The following is a 22,852-nucleotide window of genomic DNA, read 5'->3' on the forward strand; positions in this document are numbered from 1 at the left end:
ACGTTCCATATATTTTTACCTAAATAAAATACACCGCACCATTTGAATGACACTTTTGCCATGTTCCGTTGTGAATGTGAGGAGCACTCAAAAACTAACAGCTGTGCCAGCACATTTGGCAAGTTTGTAAACAGAGAAACAGAGGCAGGTTCACTGATACAGAGAGCTTTTTTAAAACAAAAAACAGCTTGGCTTGCTGGTGCTAGCTGCAGAAAGAGGGCACATGGCAAAATCTCTCTTTGAATTATACCCAAGCTTATCTGCATATTGCAGTCAGTGCTGGGTAGATTTTTGTGGTAGAAAGGAATTGTGAACGAAGCAGCTTGAATATATTAACGTTAGGTAGCTAGAGAAAAGCGAATGAAGGGGATGTTTTGTTCACTTTCTCCTTTTCTCCTTTTAATCTCCAATTTTGGTCTATTTTATTTCAGTCCTTAAGTGTTAGATGGATTCCTGTGAAACAGGAAGACGCAATACACTGCATCAACGTTCAGTGTGATAGGCCCATGCTCCAAAGGCTGCTAAGGGCCTGCTAGAAAGATACTGAATCCTATAAAGGGTATGTCAAGATCATTGATCTGGGCCCCTGTGCGCTGCACTGGCATCTTTATTATCTCACTTGGAATCAAATCTGGACATGTTGCATCTAGCTCAAGAAAGGGAGACTTCATGTTTAAACAGGTATTAAAGATTTCTTGAGCCCCCTTTCTGGAACAGACCCTGGTCATCATAACTTAAATAGCCTAGTTTAGAACAGAAATTCAATGGCGAGGATAATACAATGTCTATTTTAATTCAGGCCTTGGCATGTGTAACCTGAATGAAAATTCAACTTTACAATTGATTTTACCGCACCTTTCTCATGAGCATTTCCTGAATAGGGAATACTCGCTGATCATGACAGTATAGAGGCTTATTTAGATAGAACATTCCGGTGCAGAATGCAAGAAGAGAGCAAGGTTTAGACCTGCCGATATAACTCCCACCCAAGGCATTCAAAACAAAATGGGACTGCAGACATTTTGCTGTTTTATATAATTCTCCGGGCCTCAGTATCTACTCAAGAGATCATCACAGACGTTTAGATCGTCACATCGCCAAATGTAGGCCTACTGGCACATCTGTTCATTTTTTAGTGCACCTCACATTCACAATGGAACCAGTGGCGGTGAGTGAGCTGACAATTGTAGAAGCACAAATCTTTCCTTTAAACTGATCATTGATCTCAACCTTTTTCATTCATTTTCCTTGATTAACATGAATGCTGCCGATCACACTAATTAATAGGCAAGTAGCACACAGGTTCTTCACATCGTGTTTGAGAGATTTAGCCATCAATGATCACTTTAAAGGAAAGGTTTGTGCTTCCCCAATTTTCAGCTCACAATTTTCAGAACACAGCAAACACATATTTCAATGGTGCGCTGTTTTAAGCGAAAGTACATGGAATTCACAATAAATAGCAAATGCAAAAAACATTCATGGAGCTTGCAGAGAAACTGATAGCATATTACAGTGTATTACCCAACAATGGCTTGGCGTTTTCACTTAAAGCACATATGGGTGGTATTTTCCATCATTTTCAACAAATAAATGATGTTTTTAAGTCATTCAGACCACTTTGTAAGTAATTTTATTTTCTTTGACATTGCCCTTCAGGGCTTCCATAATAGCCCAGTGTCAGTGATCCACAAATCAATGTGTGAGCATAAAATGAATGAGAGTTGCACATTAAATTATTTGTTACACACAGCATTTGATTGAGAAAGAAAGCAAATATTGGAGCACTGACTCACTATGACCCTCTGAGTAAGATTTTCCCACAGTGGCACTCCAAGTTTTGCCTTGTAAGCCGTATAGTTTCATAGTTTCCGTTTAGAGATATACAGCAAAGCAAAACAACAGTCTTGACATTAGTAAAAAGCACTGTATCCAAAGAACCAACATGCAAGTGGGACAGTTGGCAAATATACAATTTGGCAGTAGATTGTGAATGACAGAGAGTGAAAGCTATACAGATGCCCTCAGTGGACTGATTTTGTATCATCCATGAAATCAGAGACCTTTTGTCTCTGTCTTCACTCACAGAGAGTTCATTTGAAGTCCCAATTGTGCATCGTGTTGCAGCAAAGCTCTTGGTTTTCTTCTGACCTTGAGTTTGTTCCAAGGATACTCAGTCAATGCTGAGCAGGTCCCCTGCACAGTTTCGTGAGAAGCCCTGTTGCTGCTGTCCAGGCTGGTGGATGTCAGAGGCGACTGGGAGGCACTAGCAGGTGATCTCCTCCAGCGTACTCAGCGTAGTCTGCAGGGGCATGCTGACATTGTGGCTGATGGCCTCGGAGTGGTTCGCCACCGGGTCACATGTACTCTGGGCAGAGAGTGCACATACAGGACACATACACCAGAACATCCTCTGAATACAGGAATACATACAGTATGATTATAATATGTCTCTCTAAAATAACAAAGTAACTCTTCAAATAAGTTTTGAGTATTATTTTCACTAAATAATACTCACAGGGTAATCTAAAATGTACACATAGCGACCACATACTGTGTTCCTCCAAGTCACTCAGCTTGAAAAAAGCTGCCTAAAGAGACATTCTTTCCTTACCACATCCTCCCTGTGGCTCCCTTCCTCGTCCTCTCGAATCATTAAGTCCAGCAATTTGTCTCTCATCACCTAAAATCAATGCATAAGCGCAGTATGATTACAGGAAACTACCTCAGAACTGGCCAGTTATATGAAAAGCTAATTTTAGTGATAGTAAAAGTAAGGCTCCATAGAACAAGAATTGTTGTAAAGAATAAGTAATATGATTGTCGATAATGTGAGGAAGTGGAATCACTGCTGACGCCTTTGAAACAGCATACCTGCCAATGCCGTTTTGCGGACGCATGCTGACTTCTTTATATTTCCTGAAATTTTCTCAGTTTGAAAGTTTCTCAGTTTGGTTTCTTAATTTGTGACGGTATAACGTGACAAAATAAAAGTTCACGTGCAATAGATTTCTGTACACTCATGGGTTATTAGGGAGCAGGTGACACATTTTGGGAGACTCTGGGTGAGGTGGAATGGCTGCTTTTTAATGTCCATCCATAGGTTTATTAAATATGCCTGATTCATTTATCAGTGCTTTGATTTGTTGGGCTCTTCAAAGGCATATACTTTGAACTGAACTGGGAGAAAATCACTCATCCTTCTACAATTTTGTTAAACACACATCAATGAAGTCTTTAGAGTCTCTGGGAAGCAAAGTTTTCATAAATACTATTAATTCTCCTCATCATTGAAAAGCAAACACAATCTTCTGTATGATCACACTTCTACTGTATATCTTTAAGGATGTTGGAACATAACTACCCTACTGTGACTCCATAAAATGTTTCATGAGTCGTTGTGGATTTCATCGATTCTGGTTCCGGTTCTGCTTATCGGTTCCAGTTCTTATGGGTTCCCAGTTACGATTCCAATATGGTTTATAGATAAGTCACATTTTAGATGACCAAAAAAACCTTTGTTCTTTTAAGTGTTAAAACCAAAGGTATTGTTTCATTAACGTAACTAAGCTCAATGATGCAACTGACCAATGATGTAGCCTACCCTGTGGATGGCAAGATATCAGATAGGCAGATTTGTAGGATACAAGGACAATGAGTGCAGACTGTCAGCTTTAATTTGATGAGCTGTTTAGAAACCTAACCTTTTGTACATGGTCCCCCTATTTTAAGGTACTACAAGTACTTGTTGAATTGGCTTCACAGATGTGTTTTGTTAGGCTGGTATATTAATTTGTATCATTAGTGAATGCAGAAGAGAGCTGTTGATGTCTAGTCTTGATTTTAGACTTTGCAATTGCCTTTGGAGCCTGTTGTGGGAGTGTGACAACATGAGGAAGACAGCAGCGTTGATGCAAATTAAGATGGCTATCATAAGGATCGGAAATTAAAATCAATAAATCAGGAACATTGCAAAAACCCTTGGCATGCCCAAGTGAACAATTAGGTTCATTTTTAACCAATAAACAGAACCAAAATTAAAATGTCTTATTTCTTGGAATTCTGGATCCGGTTCTAATTTGGAACCAGTTCTCGGTTCCCAACCCTATTCATGAACTCTCTCAACATTGTATCAAATGCAATGCCTCTCTTGACTCTCTTGGTACACGTTTTGGAGTTAATAATTCAAGGGCGCAGGTTAACTTTGGAGAGTGGTAGGTACGAAGCAGCGGAGTGTCTGAGGGTCATCCTCCAAAAACTTTCAATATATTTCAACTCTACAATCAACCCAACCTTCTATGATGGTTTAGTACTCTTGAAGACAATACAATTTGGAAAATGATCATAAACACATTTCATTGATTTATTCAAATTAAGCAGGGAAAATACTCACTCCTCTTTCCAAACTGTAAAATGTTTTTTTTACAGAAAACGTATAATCTATTATTAAAAAAATAATCGCAGGGATGGTGGGCCAAAGCAGTTGAAGCTATGTCTAATATTAGATTCAGCCAATTACCTTTGTTTGATCTCTGAGGGGTTGACCCACCTGTGTACTTCAGTCCAGTTCAAGCAAAACACTGACTTTCTGAGCTTCTCGGCCAAAAAAGACCATTTTAAACTTCTGAAAGTACTCATACTGTACGGAAATGGATGACAATCAATATTGCCTTTCGAAAGATTATTTTATTTCACTTTGGAAATATGGAATCTTTTATTTGTGTTTGTGGAGGGTACATGAGTTGTACCAAAGTGTTCCTAATAAAGTGCTCAGTGAGTGTATATTATACTGATCTATACACTAAATGTATACGGTAGTATATTAGTATGGCTACACCGGGGATCGAACCGCCGACCTTGCGGGTCCCAGTCATGTACCTTAACCACTGTGGGATTGTGTGTTTTTTGTGGCTAATTCATTGCATATTATGTAAACATTATGTTTAATACATAACAACAATTATGTATGAACAATTACATGAGGCACATTCAATATTAGGTAGATTGATTTGTTTAAAATACTAAAAGTATGACAAAAATGAACACAGGACAGATTCATTAAAAATACCTACCTATGCCACCTAATCAATCCAAATGGATCCCTATGTGAAGTAACACCTAAGGTGTCCACCAGAGGGCTGGTGCTCAATGGCTTCACCTGGTTGTCATTATTGGCAGAGGAGTTTTCCCCCTCCCAAAGAGTATTTAAGGCCAGTGCTAGCAGTCTACCAATGCTTTTGTGTTAACTGTGCGTTCTGATACAAAGCCGGTAATGCACATGGTAGACTCGGTGAGAGTTAAGAGTCCGGTACTGTGCTGGTGTGTGTTTCGCTGTCAAGAAACAAAAAGATTAAAAGGTAAGGAAGGCGTTTAGCTGGTGTTGTGTTCGCTGGCGCCTTCCTCAAAGGTTTTGGTTTTCTTTTTTCTTTCTTTGGACTCGTGTGAGTCAGTGGTTGGGGGACATTGTCCCCTGGTATGTATTTTGGTTTGCGCTTTGGTCCCGAGCTGCGTCTCGAGGTTTTATATTCGTGCCTAGCCTTTTTCCCGACTAGGTTGTATTTTATTTTGGTCCACAGTCGTTTGGGGCACCTAAGTCACTGGTGCGGTTCGCCCTGTTTTAAAAGGGTTGATTTGTTTTCTTATAGCCGTTTTTTGGCTTTTCTCTTTTCCTTCTTATGTTCAGTTTCTGTTGTGTATATCCCATTCCCGTTGTTCCCTGGGATCTAGTGATGAACACGTTCGCGTGTTCCGCTCATCACGGGCACAGGCGCTATCCCCTGACAACCCCCAATCAGTCCCTTCTTCCCCACCTGCGGGATCCGCTCTCCAGTCCATTACACCCGGGGTGAGGGAGCCCAAATTACAGCTGCCGCTGCGGTAAATGTAGGGGGTTCCGCTCCCAGTGCTTGATTTTTTTTTTAAAGCCCAGCCCTCACGTTTCTCGACTGAAGATTACCGAGTGGCGTTCATTTTATCATTACTGACCAGGACTGCTCTGACTTGGGCGGATCCGCTGATCCGGGCACAATCTCCCTTAATGATTCCCAGCTTCTCATACAGGAGATGACCCGGGTATTTCACCACAATATCACGGGCAAAGAGGCGGCGCTCCGGTTAAGGTGGATGAGGCTGGGGACCCAGAGCGTGTCAGAGTTCTCTGTGGTGTTTCAGGCATAGGCAGGGGAGACTGGGTGGGCGGACGAACCGCTTATGACATTATTTACAGCCGCTTTGTCAGACCCGGTCAGAGACGCACTGGCCACATTAGAACCACCGGGGGATCTGGGTTCGCTGATCTCTGCTGCTATTCGTTTAGACAACCGGGTTCGGGAACGTGAGCGAGAAAGAGCCGGCAGAGTCTGCGGGTTTAATTTGCCGGTTCCGCCTTCTCTAGGCAGGAGTATAGAGACGGGGAGACAGGGGGCACACAGAACGGAGGAACCGATGCAGTTAGATGGTACTACCCTGGCGCGTCCTAGGCGACGACCCTGGAGAGAAGGGCTCTGTTTCTTCTGCAAACGATCCGGGCATCGGATAACTGTCCCGACCTTCCAGTAAAAGATCAGTCCCACTAGTAGCGAAAGTCGCTAGTGGGACCTCGTGAAGGTATTAGCTTTCGCACAGTTATTCCCGTTGAATTGACGTGAAAGGTGGTCGTAGTGAGGACAGACGCCTTTATTGACTCTGGGGCAGTGGATAACTTTATTGACCGCCAGTGGGCTAAACAAGAAAACCTACCGGTTCGACCTATGCCGCAGCCGGGTGGTTATGCAAATTCTGTTTGGGGGACACCGGGAACGTATATATTTTTATTTGGTAGAATCCCCAGCATACCTGATAGTTTTAGGTCATGTCTGGTTAATTAAACATCAACCCCAAATAAACTGGGGCAACCGGAGCAATCCGGTGTCTCGGTGGGGACCAAAATGTGCTACTCATTCCAATCGTGTGTATATTCCCTCGGCCCCTCCCATAGAGACTGACATAGGGTCTGAATGGGACGAGGAGGAGGCTAGGGAGCCTCTTGGTCCTAATGTCCGGGGGCCAGAGAAGGAGAAGGAGAAGGAGGAGCAGGAGGGGAGTCTGGAGTGGGATTCACTGTATGATTGGAATCGTCCCATTGACGAGGGTCCACTATGGGGTTCCCGCTGCCTACCAATGTTCCTAGAGTATATTGCGAGTTAGCTGAAGTATTCAGCAAACAACGCGCGACCACGTTACCCCCGCATCGCTCTTACGATTGTGCAATAGATCTACACCCAGGTACAGTTCCGCCCCGGGGTGCACTCTATTCTCTGTCCGTCCCTGAGAGCCAGGCCATGACAGAATACATCCGTGAAGCCTTAGCTAATGGGTTCATTAGACCGTCCTCATCACCGGCAGGAGCAGGGTTTTTCTTTGTTAAAAGAGTTTAAGGCCATGCATAGATTACAGGGGGCTGAACACTATTACGGTAAGAAATAGATACCCCCTGCCGCTTATGAACTCTGCGTTTGAGCGATTGCAAATTAGACCTCCATAACGCATACAACCTGGTACGCATTCAGGAGGGAGACGAGTGGAAAACAGCTTTCAATACGCATTCGGGCCATTATGAATATTTGGTTATGCCCTTCGGCCTCACCAACGCCCCTGCTGTATTTCAAGCACTCGTTAACGATGTGCTCAGGGAGATGTTGGAGAGATTCGTGTTCGTCTATTTAGACGATATTCTGATTTTCTCCGCTACCCTCTCTGAGCACATTCGACATGTGAAACTGGTACTGACGCGCCTTTTAGAGGCTCGCCTTTTTGTTAAGGCTGAAAAATGCGTGTTCCATACAAATTCGGTATCCTTCCTGGGTTTTATCGTTTCAGCTGGTAAAACGGAGATGGACCCGAAAAAAATCTCTGCCGTGAAGAATTGGCCCACCCCGGAATCTGTGAAACAGGTGCAGAGATTCCTAGGGTTCGCAAATTACGGTACGGTAGTCGCACCTATCACTGCGCTCACGAAAAAGAATGCCCTGGCGCGCTTTGTGTGGACACCTCGTGCAGAAGCAGCGTTCGTCGAGTTGAAGAAAAGGTTCTGTTCTGAGCCGATTCTGATAACTCCGAACCCATCCCTGCCGTTCATTGTAGAGGTTGATGCCTCTGAGCTGGGGGTAGGGGCTATTCTGTCACAACGGTCTCCAAAGACCAAAAAGTGCATCCCTGTGCGTTTTTCTCTCGGTCACTGTCACAGGCCGAGAGAAATTACGACGTGGGGGACAGGGAACTGCTAGCAGTCAACTTAGAGGAGTGGCGGCACTGGCTGGAGGGGGCGGAGCATCCGTTCACTGTGTGGACGGATCATAAGAACCTCAAATATATTCAGATCGCCAAGACACGCAACGCACGTCAAGCCCGCTGGGCACTGTTTTTTGCGCGTTTTTCTTTTACGGTGACTTACCGCCCTGGGTCCAAAAACACCAAACCAGACGCCCTCTCTAGGGTTTTCGACAAGACTGACGGGGAACGTGATCCTGAACCTATTCTCTCGGGGGTTAGTATAGCGGCGCCGATTATTTGGGAGCTGGAATCAGCAGTGCGTAGAGCATTACGCCGAGAGCCGGATCCAGGAGGGGGTCCGCCTAACTGCCTCTTTGTGTCCACTGGGGTCCGGCCCCAAGTGTTACTGTGGGGACACGCCTCACGGCTGGCGGGGCATCCCGGGGTTCACCGTACGAAAGATTTATTGTCCCGACGGTTCTGGTGGCCCGGGATGGAGAAGGATGTCCGTGAGTTTGTGGCCACGTGTCCTGTCTGCGCACGCAGCAAGGGCTCCCACCGTCCCCCAGCAGGGCAGCTACGTCCACTACCTATTCCTAGGCGTCCCTGGAGCCACATCGCATTGGATTTTATCACAGGATTGCTACCCTCAGGGGGGTAAAACGGTCATTTTAGTGGTAGTGGATCGTTTTTCCAAGGCGGCTCATTTTGTGGTGCTACCTAAACTACCCTCGGCAGTGGAGACCGCACGGTTGGTGGTTGACCACGTGTTCAGACTTCACGGGCTGCCCCAGGACGTGATGTCTGATCATGGACCTCAGTTCGCTTCCCGGTTCTGGCGGGCGTTCTGTTCCCTGTTGGGCGCCGCGCTGAGCCTTTCATCTGGCTTCCACCCAGAGACCAACGGGCAGACGGAACGCACCAACCAAACGCTGGAGAACACACTCCGGTGCCTGGCTATTGACAACCACTACACTTCGTGGAGCCGCCAACTCACGTGGGCAGAGTACGCCCATAACACACTACAGAATGCATCCACGGGGCTCTCGCCGTTCGAGGTGCAGTTTGGATATCCTCCGCCATTGTTCCCGGACCTGGAGAAAGCTGTTGGGTCCCCTCGAGGGACATTCTGGACCCAGAACTAATTCGCGAGTTTCGCAGGTGGGGGGCTGAAGGATCGCCTGGGGTCGATCCTTAGTAGGGGGGTCCTGTCATGGTGAGGTAATACCTAAGGTGTCCACCAGAGGGCTGGTGCTCATTGGTTTCACCTGGTTGTCATTATTGGCAGAGGAGTTTTCCCCCTCTAGTGATCTAGTGACGAACACGTTCGCGTGTTCGTTTTAGAGGGTTTTATCCTCGGTCGCATCTGGCTCTCCGCCCAGCCCCAACCTAACAGTTTTTAAATTACAATTTACAGTGGCCATCCTTCAAATCCTTTATTTTCCACATCTTAAAGGCATGCTATGCAGGATTTTCACCTTATAAAAAAACATAAAACAAACATGCTCAGTCATTACTATGATACACTGGCAAACTGTGTGTCACATAGTGTCTGTGTTCAATTCTGCCCAATACCTTACTTGTCTTGAGAGGACTTGGTGGCTAACCACTAATCAAGTGGCTGGCCAACGTTCGGTTTTGATGGATTCTACCAGGTTATTTCCTCTCCTGGGCAGGAAGCTCATGCCTAAATTGAAAAGACTCCTGGACTTTCATAAGACTGAAATGATAAAAGCTGTTTGATAAAAATAAAAGCAACAATAACTTGATGCGTTTGTGAGTATCCATGCTTCTGTTAGAGAATTGTGCGATGCTTCCTTCCAGGCAAGCTATGGCAGACAGAAATCCTTGGTGTTAGCCGCAGCGGCTAGTGTTCAATCAATTCTTCATTCAATCACCAGTAACATTTAGCTAAAGTTACCCTGTAACTTTTCTGCATATGGTTTTTCCTATTGGATATGTCAGTCGATCATTTTGGCATCATTTTGACTGTCTGACATATGAATGCAGCTATTGCTGCATTATTTTAAAGCAATGCAATGGCAGTAACATAGCTATCTATAAGCTAGCTACTAACTATAACTAAATACAAACATCAGTTAAATAGCTAGAAAAATGGCTTGTGGAAAGCAAATACTAAAGCAGATGTTTTACTAATCTATTAGACAGCGATTTTCTTAGGTCATCATGGTAAAAGTCTGCAACGGTTACCAACAGTTAGCCAGAACATGAGCAAGAATGATCTTGGTGGTATAGGTGTGGTTGACGGGGTGTAGATGTTATTTGTGTGCATAGTATGGCTCTTAAGAGAGCATGGGCAGTGAAATTCCTGAAAATGTAATCAAATAATTTAATATATCTTGTAGGCACTTTTTCCGAGACCTTTTGCTGGTATAATACACTCAGCCAAGACTGACATTTTGTTTTCTGATAAGGTTATTTGTGGCCTTCAAGGTGAATGCTGACCTCATAGGCATAGTCAAACAGCTCAAGTATTGTCAGGATGCTTGCTCCGATGAACAGTCCCATCTGACCACCGATATCACCTGCCAATCAACCAGGAGAGACACGGATGTTCACTGTTGAATTACGAACAATTCCAGGACAAGATTTAACATATATTATAGGTATAAAAATAATTGGGAACTGTTCTTACCCAGTAAACCAGCCACTTCATACGCTTTTTTCTGTTCAATTGTCTCATAGTTCAGGGCTTCAAAAAATATATCCAGGACCAGGATGTTGTCCCTACCACAGAAAGAAAACACATGCTCTGTCATGCACACAGATAGAAAATGGCACTGTACGACTGAATTTTGCCCAAGTATATATCAGTCACTGACACATACGTGGATTCTCTATTGGATGGACTGATGCTCCAGGCAGAATCAAAGACTACAGTATCAGGGCAGGCAAAGTCTACAATCTACTGCTGGCTACCTCTGTCTTGGCCACAAACTGTTTAAAAAAACATACTAAAATATATTTTTTTAAATGGAAAGATCAGGGGTTACACCATCACCCTCCATTGCAGACAATTTATTAATTTAATGGGCATGATTTAAATTTCATGAATCAATGATATTAATGTACATTTTAAAATAATTAATCAAAAGTTGTGTATGGACATATTCCTGACCCCTGGTACAAATAAGCCTCCAATAAATAAATAACTTGTCATGGTTTCCCCAGCCTACACATGGAAATTCTGGGTTTTACCCAGAGAGGGTGTGCCAGCCCCGTTCATCCTGATAAATTGTGTTCCACATGCGGAATGCGGATGTAATCATTGCCAATCACAGCCAGCTGTGTGGCGAATGAAGTCTCTTCCTGGCACTGCTCTGGGCTTTGGTGTTTCATTCTGATACGTACACTGAGCTGGTAAAGAGGCAGTTGGAGGACTGAATTGCTTTTCGTCTTGAAAGGCATTCAGGAACCTCTTTAGAATTAATTGTAGCATAGGGACTGGTAGTTCGGCTTTTCTTTGGTTGGATTGTTCCCCTGGACCTTCCTTATTTTTAGTTTCTTTCGCCTTCTTCACACTCGAGGAGCAAGAGGTGGAGTTCACCTCTGGGGTTTCTTCCACGTCTCTGGAAGAGCTCTGAGATAGCCTAGTCGAGACTCTTCCGCCGAGGAATCTTGTTTTTGTTTCCTGACCTACGTTAACTCTCAGGTCGATTTTCTGGTGCCGAAACACCGGGAGTTTTGGTTCCCTTTTTCTGTTATTTCTTGCAAACGAGACTCGCCTATTTCTTCTGGAGTTCCGGGCTAGTCTGTAGATACCCGGTTCGACCGATTTTTGTTTCAGTTGGCATTTCGCCAGGGAGTTTCTTCCTGTTTTCTGTTTTTCCCCTCACCTCTAGTGGCCCCACACATTCGTGAGGGGTTCCTAGATTATACCAGTGGTTATCCTACTTTTCGTAGGTAACTGTGATCCTGCCCCCGCTCACTCACATAACTAGACTCTGCTGCTTGAGCAAACTTGATATTATCTAAGAACACGTACGTGATGTATTTCTCAGACTTGTTGAACTTCTTCTCCAGGTATCTTGCTGAAGTCTTACTGGGGATTTTCACCATGGACAGCTCCTTATTGTAGCGGGTCGTGTTGCAGGGGGTCCGGCAGATGCAGTTATTGTGGTCCCTTTCAGACAGCTTTGCTGTTTAGAAAAGTCAGACAATGTCATTTTTAACAATTGTTTAAGAATTATACATGGAAAATAATATTGTAATAGCCAATACTACTGATAATAATGCTAGTATTGGCTATTACAATTATACATGGAAAATAATATTGTTATCGCCAATACTAGCACTATTATCATGACTACCATTGGCATTTGAGTTAAACAAAAAACCAAAATACGATGCAACCCAGAGCTCCTACTAATATGCGGCAGCTGCTAACAACATCAGCTCCGTAACACGCAATCAAATTAGTTATTCTCTTTTCCCCTTCACCTCTTATTGTTTTCCTTGCACTGCAAATCCATTTTCCAAGCAATCTACAGATAATAAGTGACTTATTAAAATTCATCTGCAGCATTGAGACTGGACTTAATCATTTCAAGGGAACCAAAGTCCTTTTAACTTTCTAATTCCCAGACAATCATTCCTCAGAGATCTTGAGTGAGATGAGGTTTCTTTTTCACGTCAAATGTATTTCCAGGAGACCTACTGATCAACCGGGGCGGGCAGCTGCTCAGGCTTACGAGAGCGGTCGGAGGCGATGGTGGGGGCGAGTGGGTGCTGCTCAATATGCAAGTGCGATGCGGGGGCGGCTGTACAACCTCAGTTTTCGGTTCCTTAATTTGCGATGGTCCATCAATTTGTGACAAGATAAAACTAGCTATATATTGGGTTTATATTAAGGGGCTATAGGTAAGGCAAAGCTAAATGTAAGCAGCAGTGTTGGGCAATTCACTTTGAGTAAGCGTAACAGCTAAATGAATGTCCTCTAAAATTATTCACATAAACATGAGCAAAAGAAGGCTGAGTAAAAAAACAAAAAAAACATTACATGTAATGAGTTTTCTCCTTTTTCTCCCCAATTTGGAAAGCCCAAACATGTTCACGCTGCTACGCTCACCAGTATCAAATGACAAACATGTGCTCTTGTCAAAAGCGCATTAAGTCAGCTACCGGCTCTTATCACTCCATAGATTGCAAGCCTATGGCTGAGTTTCATTTTTGTTTGTGCCAATAAATGTTGACTAATAAATCAAAATTGCAAAGTGTTATTATAAATGTACCCACCAGTGCAAGGGGTTAATTTATTTTCCTGTTTGATATTTTTTTTAAATGTGTTACTGAACTTTGGTTTACCCCTCTGGACATGCCTGTTTTCTGTTTTGCAATTGATTAATTGGTGGTGATCAGGCTTGATTTTTAATGTAACCTTTAATGGGATTAGCTGAACAGGGAAGGGAAGTTCAACTGTACTGACTGAGCTTGAAACCTGGAGAGAAATTAGGCCTACATGTAGGATGGTTTTCCAAGGAAATTGTTTTAAATGTGAAACTCCAATCTCCTCCAGAAATTATCTGCAAAAGCCATGAGCCAATGACCACAGAGGTCCAATGAGTAAGCATGCCAAAGGGGCTTCCATTATTATTTTTTTATGGCCATTTTGGACATAAATTGCTGGGAATAAGTGGGAAGTAAATGACATTCTGGGAAAATTCATATTATGCTACCTAATGTCTGCACATTTTCACAGTGGAGGCTCCACAATAATTACCCAATCTAAGCATCACACTCTTGATTACCCTTGTGGTAATTTGGGTCGGATGTTAGAGCACTTATCCTTGGTACTGCTCACCTAACTCTGCTGGTCAGAGCCCACTGCTATCACAAGGGGGTTATAGCCATCTGACTCTAAGACTTGTTTAAGCCTATATTTTGCTGACAATGTATACACTTTCATAATACTTCTGTATAAATTATAAAGCGACATACTGTATTACTATACCACAATATCCCATGTAAATGCCCAACCAATTCAAGCAGAAGAGCCTGTGTCCTTTGACAAAAAGTACATATGAATGACAAATTGCAGTGATGCTCCTTCTCTCCATGGGGTTGGATTCCCACAGGTTTGGCAATAATTGAGGCTTACAACAGCTGTGCTAATTTGTGTGATTTTACCAGGAGGTTTATATAGACTATGTACATATCCTCCTAAATTAACCTTAAGCTTAGGTTTTTTCAGGTTTGTGCTTAAGACACTGTTGTCCCAGCAACAAACCCATCTATTTTCCACCAGGGTTGTCTGCATTCTGAGAGAAAGAGACAGAAATTGCATATCTGACAAAACATGACCATGATTTAAATGTCTGTTTCCCTCAGGTGTGTATTTTGGTACTTCTGGAAATAGATTTTTCAGATCTTTCATGATGCATGCTTTTCATGACGGAAAAGGGCACTGCTGCCCCCCTGCTGTCAGAACCTGCAAGTACGTCACACCGTTGTCGATTAGTGCGCCTGTGTGAACAAGAAGTAATTACTGTGGGGAAAAAAAAAAACATCTCCCGCTCCCCGGCAGAGCTCCCAATGCAGAAGCGCCAAATAAAACACGAAACCACATGTAGGAGCGAATGAACACCTGGAAAGAAAAAGTCTATTACAAATCAATCCTGGATGTAAAAACCTGAAGAACAGCAAGCAGAACATCTTGTTTGATCAGTGTATGATGAAAGCCGTGTCTCTTTGTTCATGCCCATACTTACCTAGTGCCGGCTCAGCGCATTCATTGTACTGTTCAGGAGTGCAGAAAGGGGAATCACCTGCAGACAGAATAACAGCTCAGTTAAGCTGATTTACTTGGCAGAACTGAATTATTTATGAACCGTGAAACACAGAAATGAGAGAACCTAAGAGAAAGGTTGACCTCCGCTCAGCACACGTGTTTCCAAGTGGATACTCCAGACTAGAGTACCACTAAGCTCCATGTAGAAACCAGCAGGGATTTTTTTTACACATAAACAGGTGGTGAATTGCATTATAAATCACTATTCACCTGGATACTGTTACAAAATTAAAAGAGAAAATGGACATGAAATATTGCATCTGTATGCTAAAAAATAGGCTACTCTTATTTTGTAGCAAACCCTAGTTCAAGTTAACAAATAATGAAACCATGAGACCGCTTTAGAATCTGCTTAACTTGCCTCTTTTGCATTTATCTTTATACTGACACATCATATAAAACATTACTGACTTTGCAACATTGTATTCTTTAGCAATACTGATAAGAAAATTCATTTTTGTGTCTGTAGCTTTCACAGCAAAAGTGTTCACATTTAATGCTTGAGGTTTTGTGTCAGTGAGAATAATGAGATTATTTGGCAAATCGTGTACTGCAATTTGATTGACATGTCAGAACACAAAGATGAAGAAGATAGACATCAAATATGAACAGACACAGGGGCAGACCTGGCATGTGCACCATCCTGCAGTTGCAGTTCTCGACAATGTAGCGTGTCTCACAGTCGATCCGGCAGGCTGTGACACTGTATACCTGGAAGAATCCGGACTCCAGGGCCATGGACTGACACTCCCCCCAAGGAGGAGGCAGGTAGGTCAACTGCACAAACACACAAGCACATACCGTACACAAGAAACACACAGACATACACACACTTATATTTAAATATAAATAAACACATATTTTTATATAAATTAACTATGTTAATCCCTATATAAAATAGAAACTATATTTAACCCATATTTACGTGTACATAAATATTTACACAACTCAATTAATAAACACAAAACTGTATTTACTTGTGTACAACTTGAGCAGGTTCACAAAGAGTGCTCGAGCTTTCTTTTTGGCAGTAATGTTATGGCGGAACTGACATTTTGAAATTGTACTTTGGCTAATAATGGGCCAACCCTTTTCTCTGTCTTGATCAATCAGCTCTGTCTTCTCCACAGCCAATTATATGCTCACTAGGTGAAAACCAATTAGATCGTTGGCTTAATTGTCCATCAATTAAGATGATGCGGCTTGAAGGTGAAGATCACATCTTGGATGTGTTTTCAATGGCACTGTTTGTGAGACTGGATGTTAACCCATGTCAGAGGTTCCAGGCTGTTGTGGCTATGTATGGTTCTTCCACCCACTACTGATGCTCCTGACTGTTTGTTCAATGAATAAAGCATAAAATTACCAATATGTTTATTTCTTGTTACTGGTAGAGTTAAATCATCCAACCCCCCAAACAACTCAAAACAATAGAGTCCAACAGGAGAATACAATGTTTGACATTGGCAGGGAAATTTGGCACATTTCACTTGGGACCCCAACCACAAAATCAGCTGTGCTGCTCATCCCACAAATGCATGATCCGTACAAATGGGACATCATCGTAAAGGGAAATGAACAGGCATTCCAATAATATGATGCCATGCTAATAATACAACAGAGATTTGACCAACCAAACACAAATTTCCTAACTTTTTTTGAGGAGTTTGTTTTGTACTAGTCCTATAAAAGTGTCATTATCTCAAACTATTTACTGCACAATAACAGGGCTTGTTATATGGTAAGTGAAGCGACATGGTAGGGGCGACATGGCTCAGGCAGTAAGAGCAGTCGTCTGGCAGTCGGAGGGTTACCGGTTCGATCCCCCACCCGGGCTGTGTCGAAGTCTCCCTGAGCAAGACACCTAACCCCTAAATGCTCCTGACGAGCTGGTCGGTGCCTTGCATGGCAGCCAATCGCCGTTGGTGTGTGAGTTTGTGTATTGTGGTGGCCCGATCAAGGATCAGTACACCACTGAAGAGGGGCGGGCTGTGCGACGGCGCCAGGAGCTGGGGAAAGTAATTCGCGGGGAATATTTCCCGTGGACGTATTTGAGGGACCGGCACCTTGGAGAGAGCCGCGCCGGAAAAGGAATCAGCACCAAGGTTAGCACCACCGAAACGCGTGCGGAATGCACGCCACTAACCTCTCGCAATTAACCAGGCACAGCTGCACCGAGTTGGAGGGGAGAGCAACACCCTACAAAAGGGCGAACTCGGGAGCAGAGCGGGGCTCAGGGGCGAACGAGAGGAGACCCGCGGAGCCAGTGCAACCGAGCGAACGCCACGTGAGCACATCAATCCGGCTAGAAGCCAACTAACCTGTGCATTTGATTCCTAGACGCCTAGGCGGGGGGAAGCGGACTCCCGAGGCTGGGACACCCCGGAGAGATCACGGTCCCACAGCGGAGACGAGCGAGTGAACCCCGCCGCCTGAAGTCCGCCCTAATTCACCGGTTACCGTTTTTTTGAAATTCCCTAATTTTTTGAGCACGGACTTATTTTCTAGTTTCCTTTTTTACCGTTTTGTGATCAGATTCCCGTGTATGAGAAGGGAATGGTTTTCGTTTGTCCTGGACACTAAAGAAGTGCCCTGAAGGCACCGGCACTGGAAAAAAAAAAAAGAGAAAAAAAAAAAAAAGAAAAAAAAGGAAAAGGAAAAAATTATAATAAAGTAATTTTTTTCCACCAATTTTACTCTCTCTCTCTCTCTCTACCAGCGGGGTACCACAGTATGAATGGGTGAATGAGAAGCATCAATTGTACAGTGCTTTAGATAAAGGCAATATATAAATGCCAACCATTTACCATTTACCATTTGAAGCTTCTGGCCACACAATTGGCTGATTAGATGACCACATGAATAAGCAGGTGTAATAAAGTAAAAATGTTCCTAGTAAAGTGCTCTGTGAGTGTACATAATGGTGGCCATTGCTGTGGGTCGGTAAGCCACCATTAATCTTCTGTCTCTGGGCTGAGCTCAACTTGGAGTAGAAGCATTCTTCACGGATAAAAGTCATGACTGCACCCATGTGTTTCAGTCGGTATACATGGCTTGCCACTCAGTAAAGGACACTGTCTCTGTCTCTGTTAGGAGTAGACACAAAGTCCAAATTGTTGGATACATGAGCACTATGTAAAAAAAATATATATATTTCTTATAGAAGGCCCATAATAACAAGACTACCGAATAGACAGCCTCTTATCTGTTTACTTAGAGGAGCTGCTTCTGCCTGTCATCAAAAACAGGATTTCAAGGAAGAGGCATTATAGGAAACACAGCATGTCTTCTTAAAAGAAAAACCATAATGGATTTGAAATGCTATATTAATGACTGTGAGCCAGAGCAGAGAGTGCTTCTGATAAAGCCCATGTGAAGCATTTCCTTCAAGTCAAGTCAATAGTCTTGTTTACTTCATTATTCATCTAGGTTTGTGGAGTTTTCATTCGGGAAATGTGATCAGGCAGAGTGCTTGCAAAACCCACAAAGAGCCTAATGCACAAAAAGCACACGGGCAAGAGCTGAAATTCAAAGTCCGACAAAGAGGTCTGCTGCCAATGCTACATTAATGTGTTTCCCACTCTTAAGAATCTGAGATGTCTATTCCGGCATAGAGAGAGTAGACAAAGGGCAATTTTTTCAATCTAAAGCTGTTTGCTAGACTGCTTTATTATTTGTATTCAATTAAAATTTTTGAGGGGTTTCATTTTTTTTTCCTTTTGTAACTTTTGTAACCATTATTTGCTGCTCTATTTCAGCTAAATTCCTCCTTACCTTACCATGCGTTCCAATTGTAATGTTAAACTTCTTGAAAGACTGACTGATTTTGTCTTTTTTTGACTGAAGTCTACAAAAACAGGAGCATATTGAGCTTCCTCAAAAACAAATGTCTGGATTTGGGGTCAGTTCCTCATGCTACCAACCAGACAGTCACCTTCTGTTTGATGTGCTGAAAATAATTTGTCATGGTGTGATGCACTAGAACAAAAATAGACATGGCAAAACATATTCTGAAACAAATAATGACACCGTACTGCTCCCAATAACCTTGAAAAAATGACTTAACTTTAAAATATTCTTCAGTCCAGATAATAAACAGTGGCTGACGTAACCGGATGACAAGGTTGAACATACCACATTGCAACCAGACTAAAACCCCATTGTGGATTTGGTATATGAAGAGGGAAAGATACTGAGAAATCATCTGACAAGGTGATTGACAAAAATACAGTGCCTTCAGCCACCCTGTCCACAGTGACTGGCTGCTTTTATTCATCCATGTGAAAGAACACATAAGCAATTCAATGCACAAATTACGCACCTTCACCTTCAATAGATTTTTTCCTTCAACAGCATATTCATTATTGGATCTCAAAAGGCAGACCTCTTTACAAAGTGCAGTACTTTGAACTAAAATGAATGCTTCTTGATTGGAAGGGAAAATTCATGAAATAAACAGCTGACAACAAGTCCAGCGCATCTGCCTGTCTACATCGCTAAGTAGGAAGGTGGGGGAGCTGAGATGAAAGAAAATGTATGTCACACATACAGATTTATGAACAAATATGAACAGCAGCATAGCCACAGAATATTGCACTTATGCAACTAATAATGCCTGCCATTTAATTTGACTCATGGGATAAAACAGAAAACGAATGATTCTGCACTGCAATGAGCACACTACAATGAAGACCGTGTCATCTTACAGATGATATTCAGCAGAGATTCTGACACACTGTGGTTATCAATGATCACAATGATTAAATTGTTGCAATTGGTCAACTGCTCAAAATTAAATTATGGTCAGTAAGCAGAGGTTCTTGCTTTTAGAAAATAGCCTATATTATACTTATATGACAGGGAAATTGGCTGTGAGCTTACTATTTTATTGTGGGTCATGTAATAATTAACCCTGGACTGTGTACAGATGCAGTAGTGTCAAGAACTGTTTTAGAAAGTGACGCACCCTCTGTTCTTGCGTTGAAACGAAAGTCTGGAATCCGGGGGCAACTCCAAACCCGAGCTCGTGAACGAAGGGGGGCTCGGCCTGGCTGTGGATCTGTACTCGCACTCCTGCCTCGAACGCCGTCTCCTCTGTGGAAACACAAAGTGTCAAACAGGTACACAACATCAGGCCAAACCACATAGCTGAAACCAAATCAAAGCGATCAAGCTAGAACCATTAAGTTACAGTATAAGCATTGGGGTTAATTATATCTTCAGGGGACCTTCTTTCAAATACAGCTTTATTGCCTGCTTTTAATTCTGTCCTTTCTTTTAATTTTAATTTCGGTCCGAAGAGTATGTGACTAATGACCCATACAGTGTGCCATTTTGAGTTAATCTGAAAATGACTCCTAATATGTAACTGCTTGGAGGACTAGAGGTAGCTGACAGTTAGGGGATGACATGACTCCCATGGGAACATTGAGCATGGATCATAACTTTTTCCTGCTTTAGACTCCTGCCTGCTTTGTTAATTATGGTGGATTACACTTGTGTAGTTTAAAGTAGGCCAAGTTGGTGTGTAAAGACATTAAAAGGTGTATATGAGTGAAAGGTTCTGAACCTAAACATGCTTTTCACAATCCTCTGAAAGCTTTCTGGTGTTTCATGAGCAACATTGTCATAGCCAATCTGTAACAAAAACGAACTCACAAAAACATGCTCTCACACAGTTTATTAAATACTCCAAACACCTTTCAAAGATTTTTTCATCAAACTAACTGGATAGTTCTTATCTGATTCACTTTTGTAATATGCTTATTCAAACACTTGTTTAAGCTTCCACCTCTACATTACCAAAAATATAATATACTTTCACCCAGAGAAAACCTTTTTTATATAGATGAAAAGAAGCAGCCATTTTTCCAAGTTGCTAGTGGAAGAACTCTCATCGCCCACAACCCATCAATCATATTCGTAACCAGGGAAGGAAGAGCTTAAAAAAGAAGGGCAGCTATCACCAGCCTTGACCGGGTATGTAGAGAAAGTTGTGCGTTGCAATGGCAACAGAGATTATGCTCCTGAGTCTCTACTCATCTGAGCCTCAGGCTTCACACTTAAAAGGCAGCAAAGTTGTAGCTGATTATATTTGCATTCACATTTAATCCTTGCTGTTCCATGGGCTGTTTATCTCCAAAATACAGAGAGGCTAGCCTTCAAATACTGTCATCTAATCTATACTGTATGTCACTTTACAAAGGCAAAAGCAACTCCTACCATTTTTACAAGCACAATTTAGGAAAAAGGATTTTTATTTCAATCTTGCAGGATAACTAGTAATTATGTATTCTGATCATGAGGCTTGCTCCAATGGTGCACTATGGCATTTCTCTTGGTGTGCAGGTGAAATGGGTAAATTAGCTGAGTTGCTGAAATCAAAAGTATTTGCACTTTGAACCCCCCCCCCCTAATTATATTAGCAAACTTTAGGTGAGTAACAGTCTAAACAGATGTACTAAAACCAGGCGAACAGACCTGTGTGGCTTTTTCATTTTCCATCCATCCATCCATTATCTGAACCCGCTTATCCTGAACAGGGTCGCAGGGGGGCTGGAGCCTATCCCAGCATACATTGGGCGAAAGGCAGGAATACACCCTGGACGGGTCGCCAGTCCATCACAGGGCACACACACCATTCACTCACACACTCATACCTATGGGCAATTTAGACTCTCCAATCAGCCTAACATGCATGTCTTTGGACTGTGGGAGGAAACCGGAGTACCCGGAGGAAACCCACGCAGACACGGGGAGAACATGCAAACTCCGCACAGAGAGGCCCCGGCCGACGGGGATTCGAACCCAGGACCTCCTTGCTGTGAGGCGGCAGTGCTACCCACTGCACCATCCGTGCCGCCGCTTTTTCATTTTCTGAAGCCTATATCACTAACAGTGATCGAATGCATCAGGAATTAAAGCACTGTTGGTGAACGTTTCCCTCCCCCTTCTGATTGACCTGGAGAAGACTGAATCTGAGACAAATGATTATAGATAGAAAATCAAGGATGCACCCTCAAAGCCGGAGTTCCACTGTCAACCTGCCAAGACTACGCTGATTAGAGTCAAAGTGAGATTCAGAAACAAGAGTGAAAGAGCAATCATTAATTGAACATTTGTTAGATCATATACTGATAGTGAATTACCTACATACATTTTCTCCCTTGTTCCACAGCTAGAAGGCATATGAGGAGATATGATTAATTGAATCATTTTTGGGCATTTTTCATTTTAGGACACAACACAGATGCCAAATTTGTAATTATTTTTTTTTCCAAATTTGTAATTCATTTATACAAAGAAATACAAAGAACTACTTGCAGAAGATACTAAAGTACCAAATGTTATCAAAAACTCATCAGATGATATCATCTTAATTGATGGCACCAGACCTACAGTAAATAACTGATGTCTGCTCTGTAATATGCACACTTCTTACAGAGATGCTGTTCAACTTCATAGGATGCTATTCTTATAGCAGCTTTCTCTGTGAAAATGATAATAAAGGGGATTTGGATCCTCAAGGTACAATAGTGAAATGTTGCATGCCTGAGCATACAGGTATTGCTCAGGTATTGTATTGTTTTGGCTCTGTACTGCACCACATTGGGTTTGAAATTAAACAATGAATATGATTGTAATGTTACTGAGTATTGTCTGTTAGTTTTATTTCTTATTCTTGTATATTTATTATTTGTCATTATTATGTCTGTTTTTCTGTTTACATTTTATGTCTCTAATTGCTTGCCTTGATTCAGCGAAGTGTTCGCACCTGCTCTCCCCTATCACTAC

General features: G+C 42.6%; 1 protein-coding gene across 2 annotated transcripts in view; it reads right to left on the reverse strand.

Annotated features, from left to right (window-relative positions):
- Positions 1-1,617: 1,617 nt before the first annotated feature.
- LOC133122845 (acid-sensing ion channel 2-like) overlaps positions 1,618-22,852 on the reverse strand; it is a 359,041-nt gene continuing 337,806 nt past the window's right edge. For both annotated transcript variants that reach the window (XM_061233068.1, XM_061233067.1), the window contains exons 3-10: positions 20,025-20,152; positions 15,685-15,835; positions 14,979-15,035; positions 12,257-12,410; positions 10,907-10,998; positions 10,717-10,796; positions 2,615-2,683; positions 1,618-2,368 (exon numbers count right to left, since the gene is read on the reverse strand). In XM_061233068.1, the coding sequence (XP_061089052.1) occupies positions 2,267-2,368; positions 2,615-2,683; positions 10,717-10,796; positions 10,907-10,998; positions 12,257-12,410; positions 14,979-15,035; positions 15,685-15,835; positions 20,025-20,152 (833 nt within the window). In that variant the 3' untranslated portion in view covers positions 1,618-2,266. The remainder of the gene's footprint in view (positions 2,369-2,614; positions 2,684-10,716; positions 10,797-10,906; positions 10,999-12,256; positions 12,411-14,978; positions 15,036-15,684; positions 15,836-20,024; positions 20,153-22,852) is intronic.

Source organism: Conger conger, chromosome 2 (genome assembly GCF_963514075.1).
Source record: "Conger conger chromosome 2, fConCon1.1, whole genome shotgun sequence".
In the NCBI taxonomy this organism is placed as follows: Eukaryota; Metazoa; Chordata; class Actinopteri; order Anguilliformes; family Congridae; genus Conger; species Conger conger.